The sequence below is a fragment of the Sinohyriopsis cumingii genome, chromosome 14 (assembly GCF_028554795.1).
Source record: "Sinohyriopsis cumingii isolate HCF-2022 chromosome 14, ASM2855479v2, whole genome shotgun sequence".
Taxonomy (NCBI): domain Eukaryota; kingdom Metazoa; phylum Mollusca; class Bivalvia; order Unionida; family Unionidae; genus Sinohyriopsis; species Sinohyriopsis cumingii.
Genome location: NC_142974.1, coordinates 121086755 through 121100415, shown reverse-complemented (window position 1 = coordinate 121100415; position 13661 = coordinate 121086755). Strand labels below are relative to the sequence as shown.

The 13661-nt window shown below is 34.2% G+C and overlaps 1 protein-coding gene across 3 annotated transcripts in view; it reads right to left on the bottom strand.

Moving 5' to 3' along the window:
• LOC149784726 (signal transducing adapter molecule 2-like) overlaps nt 1-13661 on the bottom strand; it is a 40493-nt gene that overhangs the window by 22972 nt on the left and 3860 nt on the right. For all 3 annotated transcript variants that reach the window (XR_016413945.1, XM_089932756.1, XM_089932755.1), the window contains exons 2-7: nt 10751-10835; nt 8081-8156; nt 5870-5968; nt 3949-4034; nt 1897-1963; nt 1461-1536 (exon numbers count right to left, since the gene is read on the bottom strand). Coding sequence is in view for 2 of the 3 variants with exons in the window: in XM_089932756.1 (XP_089788882.1) it covers nt 1461-1536; nt 1897-1963; nt 3949-4034; nt 5870-5968; nt 8081-8156; nt 10751-10835 (489 nt within the window). In the remaining variant the exon portion in view is untranslated. The remainder of the gene's footprint in view (nt 1-1460; nt 1537-1896; nt 1964-3948; nt 4035-5869; nt 5969-8080; nt 8157-10750; nt 10836-13661) is intronic.

Below are 13661 nucleotides of genomic sequence, written 5' to 3'. Positions count from 1 at the left end.
TTTTCACAATGGCAGCCATAACTGATAGTGAATCAGGATTATTTTTACAAATATGAAAGTCCTTGATGACAGGATTCATTCTGTCAAACTTCATCAAATTCTATTTACAGTTTCTTAAAAGAATTTTAAAAGTTAGTCCATTTTTAATAATGGCAGCCATTTATCTAATGGTAGAGCATCATTTATATAAATCTGAACGGCATTCATTCATTCAAATCTGATAAAATTCTGTCTGAATGATATTTTTAAAAATTCTGTTAAATTTTTTTCCCATATTCTGGAATAGCAACATCATTCCTGCCAGAAAGCTTTGATTAAATTTCAAGCAGTTTTTCTGAAGAAGTTATTTTAATGTTTTCTATTTTTAGTAATGACAAAAATGTTGGCATCACTTGCAAAAGTTTCAAAGCTCTTCAATACAGGATGCTTTCTGAAACCACTGGTAAAATTTGGTAAAACTGGGTTCAGTGGTTCTTAAGTATTACCAAGAAGAATTAAAATCACACTTCCACAAATGACATATTAAAAAGGTGATAGGGACCATAATGAAAATTAAACAACAACTAGTGAAGATAAGTGTACAGTATTAGTGAAGATCACTGTACAGTATTAATGGAGATCAGTGTACAGTATTAGTGAAGATCAGTGTACAGTATTAGTGAAGATCAGTATACAGTATTAGAGAAGTGTGAGCTTCACTACTTTGTTGTAATTAGTGTATATACCCAGAATTTGGAAATCAGTATATAAACAATGCTTGGTAATTAGTGTAGATACACAATGTTTGGTAAGTAATTAGTGTATATACATAGTGCCTGGTAAGTAATTAATGTATATAAACAATGTTTAGTAAGTAATTAGTGTATATACACAGTGCTTGGTAAGTAATTAGTGTATATACACAGTGTTTGGTAAGTAATTAGTGTATAACACAATGCTTGGTAAGTAATTAGTGTACATACACAGTGTTTGGTAAGTAATTAGTGTATATACACAATGCTTGGTAAGTAATTAGTGTATATACACAATGCTTGGTAAGTAATTAGTGTATATACACAATGCTTGGTAAGTAATTAGTGTATATACACAATGCTTGGTAAGTAATTAGTGTATATACACAATGCTTGTAAGTAATTAGTGTATATACAAAGTCTTTCATAAGTAGTTATGCTTCATTAAATAGTTTATTTTACCACAATTTCAGGAGGATTAAAATTTTGGATGAAAAGTTTCATTTGACTAAAGGATCTAATTTTCATTCACCAGTATGAGTTATTATTCTTTCCTTCATCATCTTCAGTAATACTAGTGTCGGAATACCTTATGCCTTTTCTCATTATCCTTTATCCTTAGTGACCTCACAACCTACCAATTTAAGGCAGTGAAAAATGACAACTATCAACAAATACATGCACATTAAAATAATGTCCAAGTAAAATGTTAACTTCAAAAGAAAATACCTTTAGCAATATCATCTTCTTCTTGTTGTGTCTGGACAACATTGGGATCTTTGCTTAAAGTTGTTGTTTTTTTTACCTGAAAATACAAAATTAAATTTGATTATGTACAGTTATCCAGAAGTGGCGTGATGATTGGACCTACTATTAGAATATTCATGACAGATTCAGTTCATGATGAAAAGAATCACACCCACAGAAAAAAATCTTACTCTTATTTGCAATTATGTTAAATAACAATGATCTAATTTGACCCCACTGATCCCATAAATACCTTATGAATTTTAAATGAAAATATTAAATATTTAAAATTATTTATGTCTTCAGGAATGGTATTGCTCTAGGGGGAATGATTTTGATTTTAAAGGGGGGGGGGGAAACGGAATTAATATTTTTAATTAATGATTACTACATTTAATACGAAGAAATCTGTACTCACAGATGCATCTGGATCATTAAAATCACAGCCCTCTTTCTTCAAACTTTCATAAAATGATGGCAGAATACTGAAACAGTAGAAAAGTGACAAGTTAAATTTATATACCTACCATTTTACTATAAGTGTTTGATTAAATCAAAAATAAAGTAATGTACTGTAAATAACAATAACAAGTTAAAAGATATATGCTCTTGATGCTTCAGTTGACAAAAGTCAAAACCAATACCAACAGGAAAATCAACTGAAGGACACTTCATAGTACCTTTCAGATTCCAAAGCAGTCTTATTTATAGTGAAAGTCACACTACATTAGGTTCCAAGTCCAAAGCTCACAAGAAACTGGAAAGTATCGCACAAATAATCCAAGCTCTTTTTAATTATAATACTACCAATGGGACTATTCTGTTTAGTATGTACGCACAGAAGGGGGGAGGGTTTAAAGTTTGTATATGTGTGCATATGGTGAGGAAGGGGAGTAAGACCAGGTAGTATGTATGCACATAATAACACAAACTGTATTATTGCTACTACGAGTAAAACCCATTTGCCTTAGCCAATAACAAACCTATAGTATCTGCACACCTTCCAATGTGTTTGTAACCCTCTACTGATTTTAAAAATGAAAAGCAACAAGAAAACAAGTTATAAATAGGTGCAGTACATCATTCTGCACCTGTATATTAAGCGGTCATTATCATGACCATGTCGAGCAGTAGCATGGGGAAAATGGTCTGGCATTCCTTAATGGTATGAAAGTAAGCCAAACATTGGATAGGCATACAAAGTCAAATGCTTCAGCTAAACATTGGTCCAAATTTATTATACCACTCCAAATGTAGCTTGAAATATCAGCAATGACTCTTAAATAGATCGCGTTAGAAGGAAGAGAACTGTCCTACCTTGTAGGGTTTTTTTTTTATAGTCCATCTATGATTGATAGGTAAATTATAAGCAACAATACATTTCTGGTTTCCCAAACAACTCATTACAGTCAAAACTGTGTCTCTGTCCAATATTTGCAATGTCCAGTTTTAATATTTCTAAAAAGAGAACTGGACAAAAAAGAAGGAACTCTTGTACACATTTTTTCAAAGAGATATATCTCCAAAGTTTCTGAAAATACTGAATCATATCTGTTACCTGAAAACAGATACTAGCATATGCAAATACAGTGACCATGTTACTAAAGAAACTCCCATTTGATTCAAAATACCAACAAGATGACAGTGTTTGCGGAGGGAGGGAGGACAAAGCAAAAACATATTTTCACACGGGGAAGAGGTAGAAAAAGTACACTGCAGCAAGGGGTCGGGGGGTGGGCTGATCTTTTGCATACATACTAAATGGACTGCCCATAAACAATTTATCTGTCTCAGGTATTAAAATCCACTGTTGCACCCAAAGTGTAGAACCAAGTAGGAAGAGTGTACATGTGAACAGTGTAAAAACAAATGTGACCAATGTTGAACCAAACATGAACAGTGAACACCCAAACCTTCAACTCCAATTCAAAATGCATAATATGCCTGAGATGAGCTGTTAATACATCGCAGAGCACCAATATTTTTGTACTGTTTATATATATAGTCTAATGTATAGCATGAATAGAATATCAACACCATGTACTTATCTGCCAATCTCATCACATGCAGTGAGTCCACAATAAATGCAATTCCATTGAAAATATGCATGCAGCTTTAAAATGTTCATTAATTTTGTCACAGATTATTACCTGTCTGAATTCGGTGAAAAAATAGCAAAATTACATGACGGAAGATAATGCACATTTATGGATCAGTACGTCCCAAGGTCAATGAATGGTGTCTGTATAAATTTCTCTTCTGCGAATCACAATACTTTATTTATTAAAAGTCAATCATATTCTTCAACTGAAGAATTTGAACATAATTTTCAGTCCTGATTTACTACTAAATTATGGACAGTAGATATGGCAGTGTGATATGAACAACGAATTTGGAAAAGTATGACGATGACTGTATACTAAACAGGAAAATATGCAAAGTGTGCAATTACATGAGCTAACAAACTTACTTCATAGCTGGTTCATCTTTAAAGTCCGTCATCTCTGCCCATTTCTTTATCAAAAATCTCAATCTTTGGGCCACTTTTGGATGTGCCTGCAAAATACATATGTTTCTCTCAATTAACACAGTACATTTTGGTCAAATGAATACCGACTTCATGACTATTTTTCAGCTAAACTATCCTCCTGTTTTAAAAAAGCATGGGTTTATAATAATATAGTCTATGATAAAGCATATGTAGACATGTGGTAGTATTTTACTCCATCGATACCATAAAAAATAAACACCTGAATCGTTGAACAATGACAGCCATATGGGTGTAAACTGTGCCCTCCCTTGTATATTTTGATTATGTCCCTGGAAATGGGTATGAGGAGTGGGGGGTATACAGGTGAAGTGTTATAACTTGCTAATATCTCAAGAGTTTCTGTGTTTTACATGTTGAAGAACTGGCATGTGTGATCAACAACCAAGTGTCAACACAGAGTGCCACCCCCTGTGATCTTCTCCAACCCCAGAAACTTAACTCCTGGCCAAAACACAATACTTTCAATATCCATAGCAAATAACCATATACACACTTATGAGGCAAGAAAAAGCAAATTCATACATAAAACTGACATAGACCCTAGGGTCAATCCCTACCTACATGTTAGCTCTTTGTCAAAAACTTTGAAACCACATAGATCCCCACCCATAGCTCTCAAGAGAGTTTCAGAATGAGGACTCATGGACTCTTCACTTATGGAACTCAGTAGCAACCACCTTCTAAGAGTCCCTGACATAAATTTTAAAGTCCCTCACTTTCCAAAGAATAGGAAGGGCTCTACAGAAAAGATGGATCAACCGTGGTAATATAATGGTACCTAGATAACTTGAGGTTGCAGATATGACTATTGTCAGACATCGGTACTCAAATATTACTTGTCAAATGGAACTTTCACCTATTTTTGCCCTATGCTGGCATTATTAAGATTTTCATCCCAAGTCCACATACCAAAAAATGAAAACAGATCTCGCAGGATCAGTTTTACTAGGTGAAATATTTTTCTGCACTCTCTGAAAAAGTTTCTACTGATAATGAGGTGCCCTAAATCACATGCATTTAAATAGAAGTTATTATTATAACATATCAATGATTTGATAATATTGTCAAAATCAAACTCTAAGAAAGCTAATCTGTATTTGTGTGTCATCACCAATTAAATTTCAGCACTCTTACAACAATATATAAATACTCAACAGAACATCCATACCTCTGATGTCATGTCAGAACAGCCTTCAGAAGGAAATTTCAGTGATAAGGATGAACAGTTATTAAGTCACGCTGACTCAGTGTCTGTTAACTGAGGTCCAGCATTTAGCTATACCACGGATTTCTTTTGCATACCAGGGCCCAGCAATGTGGAATGAATTGCCCACTGAACTTAGACACAAAGACACAGTGATCACATTCAAGAGTGCTCTCAAAACTCACTTATTTTAACTGCAAGAACAAACTTAAAGACCTAATAATGTTTCCTACCTTAAATATTCTCAGCATGTTTTTTCTATGTTTTCTAATTTCATGGTGTTTGTGTTTGTAATCATATCATTATATATGTTTTTTATCTTATATAGGTGTTGTCTAATGTTGTAAAGCGCTCAGAGCTTCTAAAGATTAGGTGCTATACAAAGTCCTCATTATTATTATTATTATTATTGGCCCCCCACTGACCAAATATAAAAAGGAGTAGCATCTATGCAGGAAAATGAGCAAACATATACTAAAACAAGATAAAAGATAAAAACTAAGATAAAATTCTATAAAAGTACACAAATTAAAAGACAATGATAAAAATAAGTCCTTGAAATACTGGGTCAATTTTTTTACATAAAATATACTAAAGTGGGATAAAAACATCTCTGAATCAGCCAATGTGACTCACCTTCTGACCAATCAAAGTTCTGCATTCTGAGACAAAATCCCGTGAACATACTTCTAAATGAAATTCTCTTCCGCAATTACTGATACATGCATCCAGCAGCTGAAGAAAAGAGAACAAATATTGGACTTTCATCATGATAATTCTATGGTCTAAACAAAAAGTATGAATTAATTTAAGGAATTTCTTGGATAATGACTTACTAAACCTACTGTATGTATTTGTTTACAAATCCAATCACAAATAAAACAGACCATTATCTGCCATCTCATAATATGCTGGTCGATTTGGATCCATATTGTTTTTCAAAAAATTACTCCTACCAAACTGCAACAGTTGATCTGCGTATGTGATGTTCATGGTTGGACTGGACGAATAAGCAATTATATATGATACTAAACTGACATTATAGCTTTTATGCATACCTGTATGATCACAATTCAGAATAAATTAATAATGTCCCAAATTTTAATGTGCAATACGCAAATTAAGCAAGACCCATTTTGCAACTGTTTTTATCCATTAAAACAAAGAGAAAGAATGATAAAAACCGACATAACACAAGGACAGTTTGACAAGCTAATTAAGCTCAAGCATCATGGACATGCTTATATCTTTAGAATCCTGCATATAATATACCTGTTCCTTGAAACATGCTGTATCACAGTTCTAGAATACTTCATCCAATATAACATCTTATTAGCAAAAAAAATATTTTTTTTTACAATGTTAAGCTTATATCTTCTATAAAGACAATGTTACAGCTTATATCTTCTATAAATTGTATGTACTGCTGCTCTTGATATAAAATGAATTTCGTAATTAACCATTAAATTCATTAAACCAATTATCCTCTATGGCAAACTGCTAGGTCATGCCCTACCTCTCACAGCTACATAGTGGTCTACCTTTTACAGCCATTTAGTCCTCCATCCCTCACAGCTAGTTAGTGCTCTATCTCTTACAGCCAAGTAGTGCTCTAGCTCTCACAGTTAGACAGTCCTCTACAGTACATAGCCACAAGGATCACATGGGTTAGTGACAGCTTGGTTTTTATTTAACTTTAAATTATTTCAATGCCACCGCTCCAGTGGCCTAAGTAGTTAGAACATCCACCTCGGATACAGGAGGCAGCGGGTTCAAACCACAGCTGAATCAAACCAAAGACTTATAAAAATGGTACTAGCAGCTGCCTCACCTAGCACTCAACATTAAGAGGTTAGTGTTAGGACTGGCTGGCCTGGTGTCTGGATAATGTGACTGGATGGGACATGTCTGCGGCTTGATTCCCCAATGCTAGACAGCATCATAAACTGAACACTGCAGACATCATATTATTCCATGAAATTCATTGCAAATTTCCAAACAGTCAACAAAGTTAATCAAATATGCCTGAAGAATCTAATTCATTAACATTTTTAAAGTTCTCCATCTCAAAGTGAATTTGGCAAATGATTCTCAAGGTTTTCCATCATTTTTATATTCAGTTAATTCTAAATCATGGCACCCAGTACACATACAAAATCAATGCACATTATCACAGCAAACAGGGGGCCCAGAGTGACTGCCATCTCACTTCTGTCTGTGTCGGTTCGAGTCTCGAATTCAGCCGATGTGGGTATGTGAGAAAGCTTGCCAGTAGCTTCTCGTGGGTCAGTGGTTCTTTCCGGGGTTTTCCCTGGTTCTTCCTCCACCATTAATACTGGCTGCCATGCATAGCCTATCGTGTGCTGAAAAATAGCGTTAAACCCCACAACAACAACAACACAGCAAACAGCATATTAGGTAGGTAAGTTATGAGCAGCTAAACATAGTATGCTGTTGATACTCTCCACAATTCTATCGACTCTTAAACCCACCTGAGTGGAAATTCAAAAAAATTGGTACACGGGTTGCCCATATGATAACCATGTGTACGAAGAAATATAGTCCCCTAAAATGAATCAAAGGTAAAAAATATACAAACTGCAGTTAGTCAATTTTATTTACATTTTTTGACCTGCAGTTAGTCAATTTTATTTACATTTCTTGACCAAAATTTAAACATGCAAAGCACAAATAACATATATAACTGATTTTTGGGTTATGACCCTTTAAATAAGGTTAAGGTAGTGGGGGGTAAGGGTGGAGAGAGACGGATACAAAATAGGTGCGAATCACTTGCCATAAAAGTACCCCTAGCTTTAAATCTGCGATCAGAAAAGAAAAGCTTACAGTTAGCGCTTGCATTGCCACATATGGAACTTTGTGGTTCAATCTCTTGATAATGGACCTCAAACAGTCACGAGCCCTGTAATGATAAAAAACATTAAATAATATGCAGCCTTGACAACTGCCTTCAAATGCATACAAGTATTTTATTTTGCTTTTATTTTAACTGTCATCTCAGCTTGGTACTTTCTAGACTGACCTTTAGTCCATAAATTTAGGTATAGTGCCAAAATTAAACTTCACCACAGGTATCCATATAATCTGTTCCAATAAGACTTGCTCTGCAAGTTCATGATTGCAAAAAAAATGGTTATGACATGGGCTTGCACCAGAAAGTGAGATGGCATGAAAATCTATACAACTGAAGTATTAAACAATAAATCATTAAACAATAAATCTTCAGCAAAACAACACTGTGCTACCATTGCTGCTCAACAATACTGCAAACAACTGCACTCAGTGCTGCAAAATAATATTGCATGAAACTGCAGCATGAGTTCAGCACACAAAAAAACAACAACAATTTACCATCATTTCAATGTTCATCTATGATTGCCAGAGTTGTTGTTGTTGTTGTTGTAGGGTTTAACGCCATTTTTCAGCACAATATAGGCTATACATGGCAGCCAGTATAATTGGTGGAGGAAGAACCCGGGAAAAACCACCAACCCACAAGAAGCTACTGGTGATTGCCAGAGTACATTTTGAACAAATAAATAGGCATTCCAAGTTGCATAGAACCCTGTTTTGTCTTAAAAGTAGGAAACCCTTCAAATTCACTGTCCATAGTGACTAGTATGCATCCTCCAGCTTGTGATTAAAATGATATCACCTGCAACTTCAAATTCAGGATTGTCAGATGAAAACTGTCCAGTGGATGCCTTTTAGAATCATAATGCAGTAAGCAGAAAATGATAAACACATGACAAGTATACACAACACTGTTTGCAAACAAACATTTGCCAATAAAATTCTATTTACATCATAATACTTTTTCACTTGTGAGACATCCACTTGTTACATTAATTCACCACCTACACATGTATCTTCTCTAACTTGAAGGCAATCAGTACAATACATGACTTACAGGCAATCAGTAGAATACATGACTTACAGGCAATCTGTAGAATACATGACTTACAGGCAATCAGTAGAATACATGACTAACAGGCAATCGGTAGAATACATGACTTACAGGCAATCAGTACAATACATGACTTACAGGCAATCAGTACAATACATGACTTACAGACAATCAGTACAATACATGGGGTGTGCATCAAACTGCCGATATTATGGATCTTGAGACAAATGTCATCATGGAGACAAATGGTTAAGTGTGCATATCACATAATCAATTATTTTACCTTCATAATCATTCATCCGGAGTATGAAGAAATCAAGTCATGCAGTTTAGGAAATCAAACAAATAAACAGCCTTAATACCATTTTATCTACGACCATCACCTTAACCACAAGGTCAATCAGGCAAGCAAGTATATCATTTATGTTTCAACACTATAGGCTTTTGTTACAAGTATTTCTTCAAAAAGAAACTGGAAAGTTAAAAAGAAAAATGTTTTATCCTATGCAGCCAATTTTGGTACTAATCTGATAATCATAAATGCCAGTAATTTTATTGCTATGTATTTCCCGCAAAAAGTATATACAATCTTTATAAAAAAATAATTTTATTGAACACGGCATTTATTAATATATGAATAAATGTCTTCTACTATGGAAACATGTCAATTTTCAGCTGTAAGCTATTTCTGAGATGGACATAATTATGTCAGACAAATGAAGCGACGTAAAAATAAGAAACTTTTCACATTTTTATAAAGTTCAATATATTGACAGTATTTGAATTACATGACATGAAAAAGAACGCAAAGTTTAAAGTGACTATTTTACACTCATTTCCACTACTTCTGCCAACTTTGTCCTCTATTCTGTGTGCAAAAAGTAATTTCACCCAGCTATGGATCCAATGACTACGACCTTGACCTTAATGTCAAAGAGACAAGTGCAAGTTCAGGAAATATAAGCAAATTAAAAAATTCTATTCACCAAAAGCACAATGCATATTTTCTATTCCTATGACCTTTATCTCAAGGTCAAAGGATCAAACACGTATGTCACAGGTTTATAATGATTCATGTCAAGGATGATGAGAATTTTAGTAAATTATGCAAGAGAAAAACTTAAACAGAAGCCTTAGCAAATTTTGAGGGACTGCTATGTCTCACTTCCAGTAAATGTGGGTACAGCAATTAATATGACAATTTAGAGATGAATTTGAGGCCAGGCAATTAGAGTCCAAATAGACACTTTTAGTGCTTGATGATTAAACAGTTCAGTCAAATATAAAACTAACCTTACTTATGCTATAAACTCATTTTATAATTAATCTTTAATCTCCCTAAAACTTTAACTCTATGTTGTTTTCTATCATTAATTCCACAATATACAAATTTCTGCTCTCAACATCTAAGGTGACCAAATTATTTTGATTTGACAACACAAAATCTTATATGGTCACTACAATTTTCAAGTAGATCACTTTAGAGCTACTTGGAATGCCAGCCTCATTTCTAACACGAGGTTTTTCTGCCATCTAAACCAAAAATCTCTTTTCAAAACCTTGTAGCAAATAAATGCATGTATACATACCCATTAGTTGTTCTCTGCACTTTATCACATATTTCCAATATCAGGGCCCAATTTTCTGTGGTGTTCATCTCACTGGTGGCCTTTTCTGCAATCATAACAACAAAAATCGTGTACCAGTAAAAAATATGTTGCATCTATATAAACTATCCTTCGGCAAACTTTTGCTAGTCATAATAGTAGAACACATCTTTATTACCCTATCCCCTTTATTGTTACTTGTAACAAACTAAATATAACAAAAATCATTTCTTGCAAAAAATAGATCATCAGTTCTCTTCTTTAAATCTGTCTTTACTACCGTATATACTTGCGTATAAGCCGAACAATTTAGGAAAAAATAAAGGCCTGGAAGAAGAGGGTCGGCTTATCCACGGGCCAATGTGTAAACTTAACAGTTTATAGATCTTTTGTTGACTACTGTAATGGCTGTAAATCATGGGACATGAAACAATAATTAGTTCCATGTCCTAAGACATAAACATGTAACAAATATTACAACTTTCGGTGACCTGACAATTATTTAACTGTTATGAAGTACAATGATTGATTCTGTTATTATTTTGCATGTGCATATTTTCTGATTTCTCCAACACGAAGTTAAATAAAGGTGAATACAGACTTCATAGTTCACGGGCCGACTGAGTTTACTATGCTGAACTATAATGTACAGTACTTACACAGTTCAAAGTGTGCATAGCATCACTTAAATCCTTACTTATTCCAATCATAGATGCAGATTTTGCTTTTTTCATTGTTTCGACCAAATTGCCTTCTTCCAGATAACATTTCAGTTAGTCCTTAATAACTGTTTCATTTATGTTGAATCACACACTCACAAGTTACTCATTTTCAATGATGTAAGCGATCCTATAAACTGAGTTAACATTTTTAAAAATGTATGCACGTTTATTTGTACAAGGCACATAACCATCATAATTTACATGTTCAAGAAGAGTGGCAATAATAAAGGCTAAAATTCTCATAGAGATCAACTAAGAACAATATCAATTTTAGTTTTGTGTTTTAGCTGAACACAGTGGAAAGCTTGATGTCTCGGTGTCTCCTATGTTGATAGTCGGCGAATTTGTCTTTCGTTTTGCGACAGCAGTACAGGCCACTTAATCATTAAAACCCTGAAACTGGCTTGTGATAAGAGAGAATTGGGACTGGTAACTATACCAGTTTAACATTGGTATATACATTATAAAAATACCAGGTGTTCACTGGTGCAAGTTTCTCTCGTGAGAATGGAGCTATAGCATATGGAGTTACAACATTCGTAGTTATCATTCTTGAAATTGAAATGAACTGTGGGCGATTTTATTGTTTTGGTTTATCTTTTTGTTCTGGTTTATTATTTTTATTTTTTTGTATTACTGTAGAGGTAATAATAATCATTAATCTACATGAATAATGTTTAAACTTAACATTCTATTTAGTGAAGAAGTGAATGCTTTATACTAAAATAATTATTTTGTCATAACAATAATTCACAGGTGATACAACAGAACATGTAGGACTTTTCTTGTTCAGAAGAAATGAAAATTGAAGACATAATGTAATAATCAGGAGTTCTCTACAAAAATCAGAAGTTATTATGAAATTGGGAGGTAGACATGGAGCAACCCCAAAAATCGGGAGGTTTTTCCCCAATGGCATGAAAGATGACAAGAATGTTGTAAGGTCGCTTACATCAAAGCAAACTACAACTCAGCTTTTACAGTATTAGCATAATTTTTGAAGCATTATTTCCAAAACTTTATAAGAAAACAGAAAATCAAATAAATTACTTTTCAAATAAGTTTATACCATTTCTTTTTAATAATCATGCACACCAACCTCAAGATAAGTATACATGTAATTTTTCTAAATACAAGTTTGCCTAAATAAATGCATTTAGAACTTACCTCATGCATCTTGAGATGCCTCAGAGTTGTAAGTCAGCTTATATGCGGGTCATGCACTTTTTAATGTTTATACCTATTCAGTTTGGGGTCGGCTTATAAGCGAACGGGCTTTTAAGTGAGTATAGACGGTAGGTCTTTGACATTAGGCCTAAAGAATGTGTTGACTAGGTCTTTGACAACAAGCCTAATGAGTGTTGAACAGGCTTTTGAGACAAGGCCTACAGAATATGTTGACTACCTAGGTATTTGTGCCTGTGTGATTTGGATTTTTAATGTAGCTTTTAAAAAAAAATTTCAGGTCATATCACTACAATGCCTGCAGTTTATAGTTATGTCTAGCACTGGGGCTTCATGCCGCAGACATGTAGCATCAAGTCCCACCCAGTCACATTATCCCGACACTAGGCCAAAGTCTCCCTCATTTGAGGTGGACACTCGCAAGATTAGGGCAAGCTACTCCATCATAACATTGCCTATGCTAGTCTGGTTCATTGTTTCTGCTATAAGAATAGAGGAGCGCAAGGCAAGGAACAAACAAAGCGGGGAACCAGTCAGTGCATATGCTCGAAGTATATATGATGCCATCCATCGTCCAATGCATTGGGTATTAAATAAATCCTGATCACATTATGAAAATCCTTTGTGTCAAAAAAAATGCACGGCAACAAAATGTGTGTGTCAATTTTCTCCAACGTGTGTCCCCGTCGCACAAATGTGCATAAAGGGAAACACTGGTTCCAATAGGCATAATATATTTGTATTCATTTTGTTAAAGAATAATATTTCAACTTGACCCGATTTCGGCATTCCCGGCTTTCATTACTTTCCAGACAACTGAAATGTCGGCCAACAAAACTTGAAAACAGGTCCATTTCTTTTGTGAGAATTTGAATTTATTAGAGAACAAACATCAGGGTAAGCAAAGTCTGGCAAAAACATGATAACTTTCCTTTGCAGAAAAGTGTCATTATTGGTTGCCAGTTGTGTGCGATATTCATGAAAAT